The sequence below is a fragment of the Diadema antillarum genome, unplaced genomic scaffold (genome assembly GCF_040938485.1).
Source record: "Diadema antillarum isolate AM-2024a unplaced genomic scaffold, OU_Dant_1.0 seq00001942_RagTag, whole genome shotgun sequence".
Lineage (NCBI taxonomy): Eukaryota > Metazoa > Echinodermata > Echinoidea > Diadematoida > Diadematidae > Diadema > Diadema antillarum.
The window spans coordinates 180,908-201,802 of NW_027272602.1; the positions used below are offsets into that span (position 1 = coordinate 180,908).

Here is a 20,895-nt window from a genome sequence, read left to right on the forward strand (position 1 = left end):
TGTAAACAGAACGAAAAACTAATCCTGGGCTAAGCAACGGAGACGAAGTCCGACCCTCACTGACCAATCAGAAACGAGGTAATCAAGTGCTGCCGGTACATGCGTGTACGTGTACAGTACACAGCGTAATCATGAATATTCATGTGGTTTGGAAAGTCCGGGGCTAAGAAATACGAGTGTAAAAAGGTCAGTTTTCTCCTTAGCCCCGGACAAGAGATAGTACGGGACTAATTGGCGAGTGTAAAAAGCTGAAAAAATTGGTACGGGACTAACGATAGTCCTGGGTCAGAGAAAGTCCGGAGTTAAGAAACACAAGTGTAAAAAGGGCTTAAAATGGACAATCTGTATGAACATTCTATTACATTGTCCTCTTCCCTGCAGTCAGAGCCAATGATGCGGGCCAAACAAAGTGATAACACGAGTAAAAGAGAAAGGGAAGGAAAGTAGAGCTATTAATTGATTACATTACATTAAATTTTATACATGCCTAATATTGCTTTCTTGAATTATAGTATTCCCGCGTGAGGAAATATATATCAAACACTCTTAGATAAATTATTTCTGTTACAAAGAAGTCACTCTGTGTCATATGTCGTACTGCATTTTTGTCTCATACTGACCCTTTATTTTTTTAATACAAATTGTTGAAAAATTAAAGATCTGTATTTGTTCAATTTAGGATAATTCATGTATGATTATATCTTCCAAATATATTTGAAACAAAGTTTAGAAGAAATCAATCTATTCAAAATTATCCGACAAGGAGATGGATTGACTTCAATTTACCATTTTTGAGAACTTTACTGGCTCAGAACACCTTCAAATGGACCAAAGTATTTGAACTCATTTCATAACAGTATAATATTAGATCTTTTAAGATTAGATTAAAATGATAATTCCAACTTAATTGATTTATTTCAAGGGGGTGGGTTGTTGGGGAAACCCTGTGGGGATTAACTTAAATTGTGTTATTTAATTATGAATTATCATAATTATTATCTCCCCTATATCCCTATCTGGGATTATTAAATGAGCCACGTGAACAAAAAAGAAAAAAAAAGAGAGCAACATTACCAAACGCAAAGAAGCTTTCAAAACTAAAAGACTGGTCACAGAAACTGTAAGCAGAAATTTGCATCACAATTGTCTAAAGTTTACGTACAATATACATTCGGCAGTCTTGAGTGTGTATACAGATAACTTTTTAAAGGGTCTACAAATTTATCGTGAACATTATCACCTCCGCCAAGGAAGTTATGCGTTTGTCGGCGTTGGCTTCTTTGGCTTAGTTGGCTATGTCTGTTTGCAAAATAACTCAAACAATTAATTATGATAAAAGTTTCAGGAGAAGTTGACAATGACACCACTGACCAGTTTTGTTGTTGTTGTTTTTTTTTCTGCCTCTTGAAAGTACTTTGGATAATAAATGAGGGCGTAGGGGGAGGGGAAAGAGCATGTTTGTGAGCACGTTGTTTGAATAGTTCACAATGATTTTATGTGGAACGTGTATTCATGTGCATTTTTGTTGACTTAGACGTCACCACAAAAGATAAGAATAATAGAATAATTCATATATATATATATATATATATATATATATATATGGAACCTAATTTTAAGATTGATAATGGATTTAATAAAACTAATACATGCTTTAATATTCAAATCACCTCAAACTAAATTGTACAGTATTCAGCTGTAACTCATATCAATGACAGTGTCATCTGATATATGGTTTTCGAACTATTAAGGATCAAAAGTGGGAATTTTTTTTTTTTTGTAATTCCTAGTACTTCAACACAAGTATTTTCTTCGGATGTTGGCGCATGGCCAAGAATCGAGGTCAGCATAAAATGCATTGTCATGTAGGGCCTACTTGAAGACAGGAAGAATTTAATTTCGCTTTCGCTCATCGTAAGATCGATCTTCCAACACACATCCCAACGGCTTTGTGAAAAGACAAAGACAGGTAATAGAGACCTCCCATTCCGTCCCATTGAACAATCAAAAGGTTTAGTCTGTCTTTGATTACCACATTAAGCGAAGCCAAGAGTTGAAGCCTGTGGTGATTTGAGTTTTCTGTCACGATAACTTTTGGGAGACATTTTCTTCTGTTAATGATTTGATCAAACACAACCACCTGACAGAGTCATTTATAACATGGAGTTATCAAACGTGGCCCTCTTTTTCTTGGTGCGGTTGACGTGTTACCACGCAGCTGTAGCTCAAACAGGTATCAAATATTCTTTTTGTCATTCTTATTGTCTTTCCGTAAAGGGGCATTCTATTCCGCAGAGCACCTCTCTTTCTGTTTCCTTCTCTTCCTCATTTCCCCCTTACAATTTTCCCCAAAAATGAAGAGAGAGAGAGAGAGAGAGAGAGAGAGAGGACATTTCAATTTTTCAATTGTAGTTTCTTCTAAAGCCTCCCAGTGCTGTCGTTACCAAATTCTTTCCTTATTAATCAGATAACAAGTTTCTTATACAAATTGAGTGGGTTTTTTTTCTGTTCGAATTTGTTTACTCGTTGCGTTGGATCTCTGTTTCTTTCTTTCCTTTCTCTTCCTTTTCGAGCTTTGTTCTCATGTGATTTTGGTCAGCTTAATCACTGGACAGGACAAGGTCTCAGCGACTGTGGGGTAAAAATCTCTCCGAGCAGCGCCTGGAAGGTGATAAGCGGTCACACCCATCGTACTCAGTACTGGCTTGATACCTCGTGGAAGAAAAACGGTAAGAGTTAGACGAATAGCAGAGACCAATCACAAGCAAATCTGTACGATTCATTCCAATGTAAATCAATTTTTGCAACCTTATTTTTCTATTAAAGAATACAATGAACAAACAAAATATTATAATGACCCAGAGATTTATGAAAACATTTTTTTTTTTGAGGAAAAATATACCTTTGCCAGCAAAGTTAATTAATCAATTTGCAGTAAATTGGGCAGTCACAAGAATAAAAATACTTAATGATGCTTGATAAGATGACAGCTCTTATTTATCTGATTATTCATTGAAATAAAACACAATAATTATCTGTCATCACTAACTGTAATTTTCTTTTAAAAAGCTTTGAAGTAAAGTGACTTGCTTCAGATGAGATTGTGCCAAAATACGTCAGATCCATAGCTCAGCAGCAGCGCCGGCTCAATCTGGGGAGGGGGAGGGGGTTCGGGCCCCTACTGTTTTTTTTTTTTTTTTTTTGCATTAAACATAGGAATATATAGGGTCTAATCACTTGCCCTTCCCCCCCCCCCCCCCACACACACACACTTTTTGGACCCCGGACGTGGCACCAGAAAATGGCGTTGAATGCCTTTTGTTTTTGTTTTGTTTCTTTGCTTTTTTGTTTTTGTTTTGTTTTGTTGCTGTTTTTTTTTTTTTGTTGCTTGTCAGCTGATGAAACAACTTAAAAAAAAAAAAAAAAAAAAACGTGGTGCCGGCCGTGTTATAGAGTATTATCTATTTGTAAGACAACTGTACAGCATTTGATTATTCAAGTGAATGTTATTGCAGGTAAGAGTCGGATATCGATGTATGTTTGTTGTATGCAAGATTCAAGATTCAACTTTAATTTCACTTCCATCAAATAAACAAAAACATTATATACATTGCATATGTACAGGATATTTGTAATACTTGCAGAACGTAATTTGACAAGGTACATATGAAAATGAGAAGTAGATGCAATTACATCTTTGTTGATATATACATAAAGCGTATAATACAAGTCAATTAAGGATGAGCATGGAATGGAGGGTCCCACTAAGAAGCAGAGCTTGTACGATATGGGACCCTCAGAAAATACACAAGATAGCAATATAAAACAAAATAAACGAACCGATGTCAACTGACATCAAGATGATTGGGAAGGGAAAAAGAAAGGAAAGGAGAAAAAAGAGAGAAAAAAAGAGAAAAAAAAGGGGGAAAAAAGGGGGAAAACTACAGCACGTGCCATCGTGGACGCAAGCAATCTGGATTCCATAATGTAAAATAAGAGGTGAAATACAAGCTGGATTGAATATAATGCAAATTATTTTTTTATACGTAACTATGTTGGTAAGAATGCAGGAGAGAGAGAATAGACACATCGTTATATTTAGAACACAGACAGGAATATAATTAGAAGGAGGACTTATGTAAAAAAGAATGATGACTTGACTGATATGATAAAGGGAAACTAACTCGGTTGGATGTTGTATGATTTCAATAAAAATGATTTTGATTTATTCTTGAAGGAGTTCAGAGATTGAGCTGTTGTAATATTGTTGTGAAGTGAATTCCAATAATTTCGCCCATCGTAGATGAATGTGTTTTGAGCCAACAAAGTTCTCAGAAATGGCAAATGGAAGTTATTTGATCGCCGTGTTGGATGATTGTGAACGGATTGATTTCTTTGAAACATTGTTTCAAATATATTTGGAAGATTATTTTTGTTATAATTATACATAAATTGTCCTAGATTAAACAAATACAAATCATCAATTTTCAATATTTTATGCTCATAAAATAGTAGGTCAGTATGGGACAAAAATGCAGTATGACATATGACACGGATTGATTTCTTTTGCAATAAAAGTAATTTATCTAAAAATGTTTTATATGTATTTCCCCACGCGAGAATACCGTAATTTGAATATGGCAGTATTAAGGATGAATATCGATAGTACAAGCAGAGACGACAAAGGAAAACAGAACTTAAGCTTATTAATTATAGGCCTACCAATATTACGTGAAATAATTTTACATATACTGTCAATATGACATGAAAGCTTATTGTCAGCTGTTATTCCAAGAAATTTTTACATGGGAAACATTTTCAAGTGGAGTACCATCTAAAACAATATCAACAGGTAATGCCTCAGTAGAATTACTAAAGAGCATAAATTTTGTTTTTTGAAGATTAAGAGATAGCTTATTTGCTTTTATCCACTGGGCAACATTTTCTAATTCTGAATTTATTGTATTGACAAGGGTAAGAAGATTACTGTATGAAAAAAAGAAATTTGAGTCATCTGCAAAGAGAATAAAAGAAAGAACATCTGATGATCTACAAAAATCATTTATGTAAACATTAAGCAACAGTAGACCCAATAAACTTCCCTGTGGCACCCCACATTTGATATCTAATATTTGTGAATTACAACCATTTAGAGAGACATTTTGTTTCCTGTTCATGAGGTAGCTCCTGAACCACTCCAAGGCCTTCCCGCGCACTCCATGATAATGTAATTTGTTAAGTAAAACATCATGATTGATGGTGTCGAAGGCCTTGGAGAAGTCCAGGAACAAACCTATCAGATGAGAAGATTTATCGATAGCATGTGCCACTTTTTCTATAAAACTCAATAATGCATGTGTAGTGCTATGTTTCTCCCTAAATCCAAACTGAGAATTCGAAAATATATTATTGAATATAAAAAAAAATGATAGTTCTTTTATAAACAAATTTTCAAGAATTTTTGACAATGCACTTAACAAAGACATCGGTCGGTAATTATTTACGTCTAATTTGTCGCCTTTTTTTAAACAAAGGGATGACTTTTGCTGTTTTCATACTTTCGGGGAAGGTGCCGTTAAAAAAGGGATAAATCAAATATATGAGCTAAAGGATCCGCAATTGACGATATTACCCCCTTTAAAAGAAAATTGCTGATGTCATCGTGTCCAGCACTTTTTTGGAACTAAAATCAGAGACAATGTTAATTATCTCCTGAGTGTATGTTGGATTAAAAAATATTGAACTAGAATTTGGCAGACCCAACAATTCGGAAAAATGTTTTGTGGAGGGAGGAATATTACTTGTCAGGCTTTCCCCAATTGAGGAAAAATGATTAATCAAAATATAACAAATTTGATGAGGATCTTCAAAAATTTCGCCATCGAATCTAATTTTTGTAATATTTGACTTAACATTTGATATATTCATGTCTTGCTTTAAAACTTTCCATGTATTTTGCATATCATGCCTGTAAAATTGTGACTGATTAGTATAGTATTTTTCTTTTCTATACGTATGATTTTCGCCAAAGTATTCTTGTAACTGATATATTTCAACTTTGATTGCTCAGTACGTATGATTGAGGTAATTATGATTGAGGTAATTAGGGGTGTTTTTAACTGTCTAAGATAAAATCATTCTTTTATATACATTTTCTCTTAAACTTTTGAAATAAGGGGTAATAATGAGACAGGATGATCATTTGTTACCTGCATTTTCCATGTGATTATATTGGTATCTTTTTTGCAGTCTTCAGCAAATTCGGACCTATTCCAAACGATAAAAGTAAGTTGAATAAATATTTGAAAGAGGATTCATTTGAATAGGCTGTTTGAGTAAAATTACACGAAATGCATTGTATTCAGTTGAAGTCTTGGGTTGAAGAGGTTAAAATGATTGATAATTTGCATCGTGTTGGAGCATAGAAATATAGAACATTAATGAACGTGATAACAATTTAGAAATAAGTAGATTGTCAAAATATATATTTGAAACTAAATCATGTGCATTACAGGAAAATAAATGAGGTAATTGCATTTGCAATTTCTCGAGGTATTTTTATTTGTTATCATGATCACTTTATTTATTACGAGATACTTCAACAGTTACCTTGTTCCTTTCCATGTTTAATTCATATCGACCTTTGTTTCTGCAGGCTTTTTTGTATGATACATTATCTCATTTACGAGTTGCTTTAGTGAGCTTATTTCGATATTGCTTATACGTGTCATGCTTATATCAATTAAATGCCTTTGGTTAGCACACGGTATGATTTATATAGCTTATCACGGTCTTGACGGAATTTTATATTCCTTGTATATTATCCAAGGGATTTTTTTTTTTTTTTGCGGAATTCTCGCGTGGCTTGATTTTTTCCAAAAGTATGCTCTTATCGTTGTATTGCTTCAATTTAGTAATGATATTTTCACATCCTCTGGGCATGTCTTTCTCTTCATAAACATATTCATTCATCATAGAAATATATACATGAATTACACAAATCAAAAAATGAAATCATATGCAAGTAGAAAGTGAATAAAATAATACACAGAGTCAGAATATCATGGTTGAAACGGAAGGAAGATTGGATGTCAACATACAGTCAATAGAGGCAGAGGAAATATGATAAAAAATGAAGATAAGAAACCCATGTACATTTATTGATTACACACAGACGCGCGAATTTTTCCCCCACAAATCAAGTCAAATAAACTCTTTTCATCTTTTTTGACGGTGTAGATGGATGAGCAATGCTGAACATTAAAATTGGAGTTATGTTTCTTGTAGCAGACACACTTTTTAACTACGATTAGTCTTGCTTATGTTATTGTCACTTATTATAATTTGACGTTTTGCATAATCATGGTATTTTGTTTTTCTAATCAAGTTTTATGATTTAATACATTTTAACTCAACCTTTGGGCTGCTGTTTTGCATTTTTAGATAAACCAACAATCAATCAATCAATAAATTAATCAATCAATCAATCAGTCATTAGGGTGACAGAAACATAGCAAATTTCTTCCCGCACAAATCAAGTCAAATAAACTCTTTTCATCATTTTTTTTGGACGGTGTAGATGGATGAGCAATGCTGAACATTAAATGGGAGTACATTGTGTTTTGTTTCTTGTAGCAGACACACTTTTTAACTACGATTAGTCTTGCTTATGTTATTGTCACTTTTCATAATTGACGTTAACCACGGTATCTTGTTTTTATTATCATGTTTTATGATTTAATGCATTTTAACATATACGTATTGTTTTACGTATTAATATATATCTTTTTGAAAAATGCTCATAAATTAAAAAAAAAGAATGAATCGTTACAAAAATTATCAAAAGTATAGGGAACTAAAGTGCAGCCCATTATAGTTAAAAGTCCTTACTTATAGACTGAAGGTATTTGAGATTGAAGCTGTTGATAAAATAAAACAAGACAAATATATCACATATGTGTGTATATATATATACTAATCTGATCATATTAATTATGTCTTGATAAGCATTTCTTGATAATATATATGTAACGAGTATGGCATCAGAGCAATGGTTGAATTTCGCTCCACACAGTATTTGATGATGACCTAAAGTGTAAAACTTTGAAAATGAAGGTTATCTGTTACTGCCTTCAAACTCTTCAAATATACATGTATAAAAATGCGTATTAGTTTTTTTTTTTTCAGCCTGTCTTATTTGAGGTTCGGACCTGAAAAAAAAAAACCAACAAACACACACACACATTTAATATGAATGGGCACATTTCATAAGGATTAACTACCTACCAAACATGATTATACTGACGTTATGTTGTTATTCCTGTACACCCTTTGTACACCTTCAACAATACAGCCTTGCGACTACTACTCAATCAAATTGACCTATCTTTGTGGTGATGTACGCTTTCGTTGCAATTCTTGTGATTAAAAGACAATTTTCAGCTCATTAATTTTACTACAATTTATTATGTTTGTCTTTCTTTTCATCGAAGGCGGATTCTTCCTTACTTGGTCTGCAAATGGGAATTCCGAGTTTGCTTTACCTCACTTTGACACGACCACAACAACAGCGCTTCTCTCGTTCTCCTACAAAATGTTCGGGTCGCGTCAAGGCCAATTGAACGTTTCCGTCTGCGGACAAACTCTTCGTCACATTTCCAACGTCGGAAAAGGCTGGATCCGATCGAGTGACGTAACAATATGTTGCTATGGTCACGAATGGCCTTATCCCGAGGTAAGACGCGATTTGCAGATCGATAATTGATATTTGAATATAAGAAATGCCCAAGTCCTAGTTTGGATATCATCTTTTAATATCCCTACAGCGACATCCATTGATTCAATTTGAATCATTGTATAACAGTGGCAGCTTGCTGTGCATTTTACTGCATATTCGATGCTATTTCATTGCGTTATGCTTCATATAATCCTAAGAACGCAGCAAACATTTTGCAGATCAAAATAGTTGCAAGTAGCAGCTGCGGGAGGCTCGAAAAAATATGATAATAATGATAATAATAATAATGATAATAATAATAATAATAATGATAATGATAACAATAACAATAATAATAATAATAATATTTCAAAGTTCAAACTAATGGAATAGCTTCCGTATCGTGAAAACAATAAAAAAAAAGGCCAGTGTTAATGAAACTTGTATCACTGCATTTTGTTCTTTTTGATTGGTGCTACTTTCTCGTAAGATAAACCTAAACGTGTGATGTCACAGCTGCCGGGATTAGAATTGCAGTTTTTCGTCATCAAGACGTAGGATTATGGCATGGGAAGATGTTACAAGTCTGGTAAAATTTGTGTTATCTTAAGGAAAAGAAATCGGTATTGTGCCAAGGCTTATGTCATTGCTATCGTCAGTACGTTTATAAATTTCGTCGTGTATTGAAATACTAGACAGTAAGGCGATGAAATGGTAAACTTTCAAATTGATAAATATCCAGGGAAATTACCTTCGGCTACATTATCTCAAATCTAACGTTTGCGTATCGTTTTTAATGTACCGTACTCAAGTAGTGTGTATAATTCGTATACATAAATAGGGCTATTTTAAGAAACGAACAGAGTAAAAGAAAAACTGAACAAGAATCGTCTTAATCATGAACATGCATTGCTTTGCTTTGCCATGAACGTTGAATTGCCTCGTATAACGTTACAGATCATTTTCACAGCGTCTTGGACGAGCGAAACAGGACGAATTGCCATTGATAGCATTGAAGTTAATGTCCCAACAGCAACTTCTGCAGACGGTAAGGAGCAACAACAGCCAAGCGATATCTACACAAAAGTGATGTTCGAATGCTGGCTATAAATCAACTATCTGAGACAATCAATGACAGTGCTTGAAATTAAGTCACTGCTGGGGAAAATAAGTAGTTTCTGTCGTTCAAAGCTATGTACCTGCATTTAGAAGAATTGAATTAATATTCATTATTATCAAAGATTTTTCCTGATAATCATACATTATCTAAAGATCCCTTATAGACGATTATCTTCATCGTTTTCCCTACGTCTTTTCCAACCCGGCAACTTTATAGGGAAGCGCACTAGGGTAAGCCTGACATCCTTGTATTTTGCTTGTTTTGTCTGCCTATCTGTTATCACTGGTATTGTCTTGCAAATGACGAATTGATAATAAAGAAAAATAAAGAAAAATAAAAACTTTTTTTTCAACCTCCGCTTTAAAACAACAAAAAAGTAAACCCATTTGGAAGTGGCACATTTTCTCACAAAGGATTTGAACAGGATAATTTGGAAGGAGTGTTTCTAAACTTATTAACTTTCGAAAAGGAAACTTTCTTGGCAGACAAAATGTTCATTAAATCTTCGAGTGATCCCTGAAGTCACTACAAAATGAGTGAAAATGAACATTTTCACTCAAAATTTACTCCAATTTCACTTTAAATTCACTCTTTTTTGTTATTCATTCCTTCAAAAGTGATTTTTTTTTTCACTCGATTTTTTTTAGAGTACAGAGCTTATTCTAATGAGTGTAGAAACACAGGTTGTTGAACTATTTTGTTCAAATGCTTTTCGTCAAAAAAGTTGCTCCATTATGATTAGGGGAGGGCGGATTATGAACAAGTAGCATCATTCCTCAATCAATGTCATCAAACAATGTCAAAGACCGGGAAAGAATTGATTTCTGTACGAAACCGGATGGAACAAACGTGTCACTCTTAAGATTTTGTAAAAAGGAAATACGGATTAAAAGTCATCATGGTCATAACATTTAGAAGACAGTCACTGCAGATATCTCTTAGAACATTTGAGTTTACATTGGTCTAAGAGATTATGAGTCCTTAGTTTGAAATGTCTAAATGTTTGTTTGTTTGTTTGTTTGTTTGCTGTTGTTGCTTGTTTGTTTGTTCATTTCCACCTGAGAAGATGGCTGGATAACCCATATTCAGCTACATTAAGCTGGTCTTCCATAGGGTCCAGTTGGATGTGAGGTGAGACCACTTCACCTGGTTAAACACCCTGCTCTTTGCGATGAATGAATGAAGCGGGGTCATTTACGTGCATGAGTTGTTACTCTCTCAAACACGGGACCTCCATTTTATGTCCTATCCGAGGGGCAGAGTGTTTTGCCTCTTGTTAGAGGGGACGGTATGCTTACACACAACATTGCTCAGTCCAGACTCGGGTTCGAACCCGGGCCCTTAGGTTCGTGAGGCAGACGCGCTACCGACTGAGCCAACTCACCGCCCGAAACTAATTTTCTTTCGATAGTACTTCTGTGAGGAAGTAGTGCAATCTAATGCGATGTTAGGATGTGGTAGATGGTTATTAGTATACAATGATGACAGTATGAGGCGATGAACGGATCATAACGCCTCATTGTTCATCGTCCTATTACCACGATTGGTTACCCACTTACATCTTTTAATTTGGGCAGAAAGTGAAACAGTAATTCATGTCATGTACTATCTTTTACTCATGTGCTATGATTTATTGCAGCAATGATTGATGCATACGAAACTGAGCTGCAACATATCAGTATCATCATTCGTCTGTCGATTCTTTTTATATTATTGCAACTAATCGACAAACTGCTTTGATTTTTTCTTAAATCGTGGCAATACACAAACACTGATTAATAGATGTTTACATTCCACGTCATTGAAGGGCGATTTGTTAATCAGTCGCAATAATAAAAACAACTCGGCGCAAGACTAGTATGATAGCGATATTATTTACGATAATCGCAAAAAAGAGGGGAGAAACTTAATAACGATCTCGCCAACTTAAAGGAACTATGTACTGTAATGCAAATACATACTGATTTCTGTTGATTCATATCCTCAACATCAATTATTTGATGGCCAAAATGAATATCTACATAAGTGCTACATATTTTATAATCATTTCTATTTTTGTTCTTCAGATTACTTTGATAAGGCCGCCCCCTAAAACAAAATAGAAATCAAGATTCTGCCAGTGACATCATCAGTCGGTTAATCATGATTGCTAAAATACTGACGTATTAAATTTATGATTCACAAGTGACAGTGGAATGTGTTTTCCCCTATCATATACCGAGCATAACTTGAATGTTTCCATGCACTACAGATTTTATTTACCAAAGACTGAAAGATATTGCAACGAAACGTGCAAGTTATATTATACTCTTTCTATATAGGAATGTGCATTCAAATGTCTAAGCGAATAACATAAAACAAAACAAGAACGGAATGATAATTTCTATACTGCACAAGTATCCCAAACGAAAGGACGATAAATTGTGTGATGAAAAATCCATTATCCTTCATCTGAGCGTCTAGGATAGCGTTAACGTACGTGTGTTGCGACACGGATTGTCGCCCCTACACGGATTGTCGCCTCCTGCTCGGGGCGACAATCCGTGACGCTTGTGCAGTTCCCAGTTTTTGACCTCGAAGGCGACAATCCGTATTGGCAAAAAAAAATTTGTTGCGACACGGATTGTCGCCCCGTCACGGATTGCCGCCCCGGGCTCGGGGTGGTTCCTCCGGTGTTAAAGGTACTAGCCCACATTTGCAAACCCACGAAAATCAAAACTGCATAAAACAGGTCCAATATGACTTCAAGTACAAGTTATAACAGTAACATACCTCACCTGTTGCTCTTTGTCTATACCATTCGATAAAAGAGAGAAAATCATCGTTTTAAAATCAATTTTCAAACCGGGTCAACCCGACCCAAAATCGAATTACGAGCGCGGGCTAGCTACGTACTACCTGCGACCAGCCCCAACGTGCAGCGTTGGGGCTGTGCCGTTTTCGCATTCAGATCGAGGAGTTGTACAAAACGGGTGCCGTTTCGGCGCTATATTTCCTTAATTTTTCAACAAAAACTACTAGGAATACTTACATGGGTCGATTAAACCTAAATGATTAATTTCGGCGACTGTTTGATGCATTTCATTGCTTATGATGCAGAAAATGCTGTCTTATAACGCGAATATCTTCAGCTCACCGATGCTCACTGAAACTCACAATCACTTGCACAGGCGCACAGCATGCATGCAGTGCAGTGCATTGAGAGCATGCGTAATGCGTACTAATGGATATAGCAGCAAGTCTCTCCACTGTTACACTAGGGCAGGCCGCTTATCACTCCTAAAAAAATGTAGAAAATTTTGCAGTTTCTAGATAAATGGGTGAGAAAAACCAAGTCGAAAAGGTAATGTATTAATTGTCACTGTGTTTATGATAGAAATTTAGCCGTGCTTTATTCGTGAAGTCGCCGTGAATGTGGCAGTGATTTTTGCTCCCGCTCAGCTGCGAGGTAGCCGCCAGGACCGCGCCTTGCGGCGCGGTCTCCGGGGCTAGCTACTAGTACGTACATGTAACTTACACATGTATCGCATGCAAGTAGTACGTACGTGGACCGGAGCTAGCGAGCGTTATACGCATGCATGCGGTGCATTTTCATTTATTTTTATGAAAGTAATGGACTAATTGGAACGAAATTTTGCACAGGTATTACTGCAATCATACCCAAACTCCATGCTAACTATGAGACCAATTGCTGCAGGTTTACAAATGTGGGCAAGTACCTTTAAGCTTTGGTGGGATGGGTATGACTGGTAAGTTATGCGTATATGTGTGTGTGTGTGTGTGTGTGTGTGCGCGCGCGCGTGTGTGTGTGTGTGTGTGTGTGTATTGTGAGCTGCTTGATATGTGATGTGTATGATTTGTTGTGTGTGTGTGTGTGTGTGTGTGTGTGTATGTGTGTGTGTTTGGAGTATAATAATACAATATGTAGAAACTGTGCATGTGTGGTGGTTGTATAGTGGTAGAATCTTGGTTTGTTTGTCTGTGTGTATACGTGTGCCTGTATGCTTACGTGTGTATATGTGGAATATAGTGGCGCTACTGTGGCAATACAAACGCCTTCAGAGTGTATGAGCACGTGTTTAAAGAATTCACACCAGCGTTGATCTAAAAATAGTATGGGTGTGTCAACCAATATCAGCGGTGAGGCGGGCTAGGCGAGAGAGAGACCGAGAGAAAATACACACGAGGGAGGTACCCTCCCCAAATGTTATTTGTTTTTATTTATTTTTCACTACAGTCATTTTCTTCCATCAGTCTTATAAACTAGAACGTCCATACCACTATTCTTTGTCCCAGAATAGGTTTTGCATGTTTTATGCATGAGTGAATAATTTCCACACGCTGTAGAAAATTTGTCAATCGTTAGTTGAATTTAGCACAAACGAACTGCCATTGCACACCGCTAATACATACGTAATACAAACAAACGCCAACAAACACTCAAACAAATCCTCATAATGCAAATAAACCTACTCAACACTTTTTTTCCTTGATGTTTATTGATTTCATTCAAATCATTCATAAATCGACCCATTCTGGGTGTAACATGAACAAAAAAAGTTACAAACGACAATTCGAAACACAAACAAATCCATTTATCAATTTATACCACAAATAATCTCAGTTCAACATAGATAACTCGATTATAGACCAACCCTACTAATAATTTCTTCACGAGAAAGTTTTGACATGTAGGGCCCTACCAAACCTATATTCCTTGAATATATTGGCTTGGATCATGTAACACCTTCTTACTTACAAGGGCATATACATAAAAAACACAAATACATTACACAAATCTAGAATTAAATCAGTCATAAAAAAACCGACCACCCCCTCCCCTCCCCAACCGAAACAAATCTAGGGCCTACATCTATCCTAAATATTAAATCCTACCAACATCTGTCATACCATTTATAACTATCCTTCTTCAAATCCAATCACCAACCCCTGATTAAACAAAACCTAAATCATCCCACACCTACATTCACCAACCCAAATACATATATATACACACACACACACACACACACACACACACGAAGTTTCTTTATTCCGAAGTTTCGTTTTTTTCCGAGGCTTCATTTATCCGAAACACACAATTCCCTATACCTAGAGGTTCGTTGATCCAAAAATGAAATTCGGAATAACGAACCTTCGGAATAATGAGCCTTCGGACGAATGAGCCTTCGACGAATGAGCCTTCAGAATAACAAACTTTTGCAATAACGAAATGTAACCCCCTTCCCACATACCGACGCACACCCGAACCGATACCACATTCCTTCCTGATGAAACGATTTCCCAATGTTGATAAATAAGACATAATGGACCGTATGCAGAAAAGCAGCATCCGCCCGCACGCAAGCTCCACTCCGAATTCATATACAAATCTGCCACACAAACTCATCAAATTCAAAGCTGCTGATAAAATCAATATCAACGTTTATGCCAGCAACAGCTTACTAGGTATTCCTCCCCACGCGCAGCTAAAAAATACATACGCAAAAAACTGACATAATAAACACATTCTTCCATCACACACACACACACACACACACACACACACGCACAAACGGACACTAAATTATCATGTGCACGCGCACATACACACTTCCTTGAAACCTCACCATGACTTTTTACATGGCATGTTTGCATGGATGTAGCCATGTAAGTTATGTGTTAGTATTTCAGTGATTATGTCCAGAACAATATTACCCAGCAAAATGTGCTTCGAGGGCGGGCGACAATCCGTGCCGCCAACGCCCGTCACGGATTGTCGCCACGAGCAGGAGGCGACTATCCGTGTAGGGGCGACAATCCGTGTCGCAACGTACGTGGTTAATGAACTCGCTATGATACACCGTTGAGTTTTTGCAAGAATGTACGTGTGTGCAAGTCTGGTAGGGCGAAAAGAGTCACTACTGCAATACATAAATAAATGTGCATGTCCATTGGAGTACTCCCTTGTTGCTATGGTATAATATTGAAGGAATATAGGTAGGTAAAGGTATGTAACAAGAACTTCAACGACGTTTGCTGAAGAATGAAGCGAGATAATATAATCACATTAACGTTGTTCATTTCGTTTATTATAGCCCTGAACGAAGAGACCTACTACTGCAAAAAGTTGACGACAAGGTCACCTTCGACGTCAAGCACGGCAAGTGAAGCAACAAGTGAAGCAATTCTCGTTACAACCCCCATCACGGCCTCGGAAAGGACAAGTCTTGGGCCTACAACTTCCATCATTACCATGATTACAAGCACGGACAAGGTGACCCCGACATCCAGCGGAAATGCTTCCAACTCCGACAGACCGTTCTCCTTCGCCATGTTCGCAGAGTTCGCTCGAGACAACCTCTACCTCGTTATCATCATCGGGATCGCTGTCGTTGCGGGATTCGCGTGTCCTGTCGTAGTATATCTCTGCTTGAGGACGAGAAAGGAAAAGAAGAATAAGAATTGCGCCACCAACGCCGAGAGTCCTGCAGTGAAGACGTCCTCGGAGTTTGAAGAGTCGCCCTACCAAGAGCTTTACGCCCCTCCGAAACTTCCGCCGAAGAAAATGAGAAAAGAAAAGATCATGCCATCGACGGAAGCCGGTGCAGAAGATTACAGCGAGATTCTCTTTTGAAGTTAGAAAAGGTCTGGATGTTGGCAAAGTGGACAATGGTCTGTGTATAATGTGCAAGGGTAGGAATTCCTTTTCCCTGTGTTTGTTTATTCGCACAGAGTTTGGAAGCTTTTTGCTTCGTTAAAAAAAACAACAACAAAAGAAAAAAGACAATGAAAGAAGATACGCCTGATGAGGAAAAAAATGAAAATGTCCTGAAAAGATAAAAGAGAAGTAGTAATCTTATGAGCCTATGCTCTGTCGACGTTAGTAAGCATATCGTTGCATCAATAACATCCTAAAACTCATTACATCACATTACGCAGTGTTTGCTCATAATTACGATAATATTTTACTTCTGCCTTTGTCACTGTATAAACGCGATTATGAAAGTTGCGCTTTCAAATATCCAGCACCGTGATGAAGTTACGTAGGAGACACACACACACACACACACACACACACACACAACCCCTCAAAATACATGACTCTCCGAGAAGGGAGAGGGGTGCAATTGAAGGTCCTGTTTCCCTTTGGTAACAGTGACTTAAAGAAAAAAAAAAGAATATATATATATATATATATATATATATATATATATTAGATATGATATTTAATGCATTGTGTAGAGTGGACCACAAAACATACTATCATATAAAAATGTCGCGATAAAGCCTAAAGTAGAAGGAGATACCTGTATTTTTCTCAATAAAATATAACTGTAGACGGTTTAGTGTGGAAACATTTGTATTATATAACTACTGTTCACATTTAGTTTATTTGACAGTACTTAACATCGATTTTACTGATTCTAATATTTACCATGTTTACAGTGGTTGTTTCTATCCCAAACTCACATTTTACTACTGCTGGGTTTTTGTGTCATCTGCAAATGGTAAATTATGCCTTTAACTCTTGATCCTCCATTGGCCCGAATACCTCCCCTCCCCTCATCCCCCAAAATCCTTAACAAACAAACAAACAAACAAACAAACAAACAAACAAACAAGCAAATAACCAAACACAAAATGTTCCACGGCCCTTGATACAGTGTATATATATATATATAGATATCTTTCAATCCATCACATAGCACCACCTTCTCTGGTTGATAGAAGTTCTTGAATGGGATATTCAAATTTAGAAATTCCTTTTAACTTCTTTTGTGTGATTGATTGCACAGGTTAACCCTAACTCCCCCCCCCCCTCCCCTCCCCCTCCCTTTCAAAGAAGTCCTTCAGCCTGGGAAAGATTCATCGCAAGTTCCCGTCATACGTGTATGTGTGATTTGTTTTTTTTGTTTGTTTGTTTGTTTGTTTGTTTGTTTGTTTGTATGAATCATGTGAAATCATTACAAAACAATGCAAAAAAACTGTTTTACTAGTGGGTTTTTTTTTTTGCGTTTTTATTACTTATCAGAATGATAAGCTGAAGACAAGAAGAGGAAACTACCGCAATCATCTTACACACAAAAATGATTAAAACCACACCTAAAGGTCACAGTATTATTTACACATGAACAACATAATTCGCATCTCTGCGTATGCTATGATTTCTCCGGCAAAAATAACGAATATGTATATTTAGCTTTCGATGTAATGCAACCTGCTATACGCCTTCTCGAGATTAATGCATTGTCCAGTATAAACACTTTAAAAACAGTGATTTCTGTTTAGATATCGTGACTTCCAAGCCTATCCAAAACAACTGTATTTTTTACAAAGTGTTACTAAGATGATGAATACGGAAATCAGGGTGAATGATGAATCTACTAGAAGAACTCATATCATTCTATTGACTGTGTAATTATTATTTAACTCAGTCGCTGAGGAGACGATAGGGGGCAAGCAACCATAGAACCGATTGCATTAAGTCCCCTTCGAAGGATTAGGCAATTTGGATAAGTGTACTGCCTATAATCACAACCGTTCCAGGCAGAGAACTCGAACCGAGGACTTTGTGACTGATATTGAATGGACAGGTCCGCTGAGCCAAACCAGCTCCTCTTGTAATTATGTATGCGTAACACTGACTATAGGTTAACATTACTGAGTATTGTGGAACACATTATCTAAAAGAATGACCATCTATGAGGCACACAAAACTCTACAAAATGTGTAAGAAATGAAGGGGTGAATCGCGCTTTCCAGTCGACCACATTGACTGTACAGTTCACTAGTAGGCGAACACCGATATAACGGGATTCTTGTTACAGCGAAGTAAAAATACAGGCCCCCAAATTATCTTTTTTATCTTTATACTTTACCGTTCGAAATTTCGATATAACGAAAGAAAACCGCAGGTCCCTTTACTCCTTTATAACGGAAGTGCATTGTACTATAACAATTGGAGTACTTCCGGTTCATTTCAGCCCACTCAACGAAGGCATTTTTTGTTGTTGTTGTTGCAAATGTCATGTTGATTTGCGAAGATGGCCGACAGTCTATATTGGTAATTATATCTAACTGTAGAAAATTTTGAAACTATGGTTTCAAGCAATCTCATAATGGTGTTTAATTTTCTTGGTCCACTTGAGCGAGTATAGATAGGACATGTGATGATAATCTATACATGTCACATCGTTCAATTTATTCTCCGATAAGTTAGTGAAGTAAGCTTTGTACATGCCAATACATGATTCCGTTTACACAACTTATCTCTCTCTTCTTTTAAAGAATGAAATAAACTCGCACAACAAGAAATGAATTGAAGATGTGATTGCTTCGTGTGAGATAGTAGCCTATAGAAATCTGGATGTGTAATATGCACGTGAAAGTGCGCGTTTGTATGTATGAATGAACCTACATGTATGTATACTATTATGTTAGTACGTCTGTATGTAATTGTGTGTTTATGTATGTACGTATGTGTGTATGTATGTATGTATGTATGTACACTGCAAAAAGTCCGGTGTTAAACAGTGAACACCGAGCTGGTGTTAAATTTTCGGTGCTCATTTATGGTGTTGAATTAACACCTCCGGGTGTCATTTCCAAATATAAAACTGTTTTTTGAAGAGTTTCTTAGTAACTGCACTTCTTGTTGATTTTTAATTTAAACAAGACGATCAAGAATTTTACATTAAAATACTAGATTTTTGAAAAATGTGAAAATAAATTTACACCACAGTAACACCAGCTGGTGTGGTCTCTTATTGAAGCTGGACGGGTGTTAAGCCATTGATATTGACACCAACAAATATCAAATCAACACCATGTGGTGTCATTTTTTAATTAACACCAGTACAGTGTCAAAATATCACCAGGTACAGTGTCACATGAACACCACGAAATGTCAGGTGAACACTTTTCAACACCATCACAGTGCATTTTCTACACCTGTGGGTGTGGTCCTCTATTAACACTTGGTCGGTGTTAAATTTAACACCCATGGTGTTAAGTCTAACACCGATGTTTTTACAGTGTATGTGTATCAGTCCCATCCCGCTCTCCATGACAAACCACTGGCTCGCTCGTCATCTGATAGAGTTCCATCTGTAGAGAAACTACTGTGGTTTCTATGTTTTGGTAATTTGTTGCACCCGTGTCATGTAATCTTTACACTCGATTATTAATCCTGTGACCTACGCTCAAAAAATCTGCTTTTAAAAGTAGGTTCCATCATATTCTATTAGCATTTATTCACAGATATCAACTTTCATAGATTGCCCACTATGTTCTATAGATTGTATTATTTACTATGCTTCCTACCTGAATATAATGTATTATTTCATTTTATTATATTTTGATGTATTTTACGTATTTTTCACGGAGAAACATGAAAATAAATGGACATTGAATTGAAATTGAATTTCTGTTTCACAAATCCATCTCATACAGCCAATATGGAGTGACCTAAATCATAATGACTATAGAATGAAACACGAAATAAGGTCAGTAAGAAATTATTAGGTCATTAAGAAATGTAATCCTTCTTAGTAGGTTTCCTGCCATTTCAATAAGGATTCGACCAGCTTCCCACCCCTCCTCAACGTTGCTGAAGTTTTGAAATTTAAGCAAAACCATGGCATTCATTTGCTACTTTGCAGTAATTAAGCACAATATACAGTATATTTTCGACACTACAAGAGTATTTTTTTATATCATTTGCAGCAGTGGATTTTCTTTTTGTTCACACACTCGCCTGTTTCCATCCAGTCATATAGATAGTGCACCTGCATCGATTCGAGAGGTTGTGATACAGATTGCATTGAACATGATTGTTTTCATGTGCGCGCGTTGTAAGAATCCTTGCAGGAAAGCGTGAAAGACTAATTATGTCAATAACTTTTCACACAAAAAACCCAAAACATTCGAACCTTGTAGGCTGTGGTAACATTAAATCATGTATATACAGTATTGTAAGCCTATATGTGACCGTGCATCACAAAGCAAGCAAAAAGTCACAAGCACTGATTTTGTGTTAGGACTGAAAATAGGTGAA

At 36.4% G+C, this 20,895-nt stretch overlaps 1 protein-coding gene across 1 annotated transcript; it reads left to right on the forward strand.

Moving 5' to 3' along the window:
* Positions 1-2,594: 2,594 nt before the first annotated feature.
* LOC139713290 (uncharacterized) lies at positions 2,595-16,834 on the forward strand. Its single transcript, XM_071625033.1, has 4 exons — positions 2,595-2,729; positions 8,493-8,734; positions 9,674-9,764; positions 15,935-16,834. Exons 2-4 carry the CDS (start codon positions 8,594-8,596, stop codon positions 16,471-16,473), a joined length of 771 nt encoding a protein of 256 aa, XP_071481134.1. The 5' UTR covers positions 2,595-2,729; positions 8,493-8,593; the 3' UTR covers positions 16,474-16,834.
* The last annotated feature ends 4,061 nt before the right edge of the window (positions 16,835-20,895 follow it).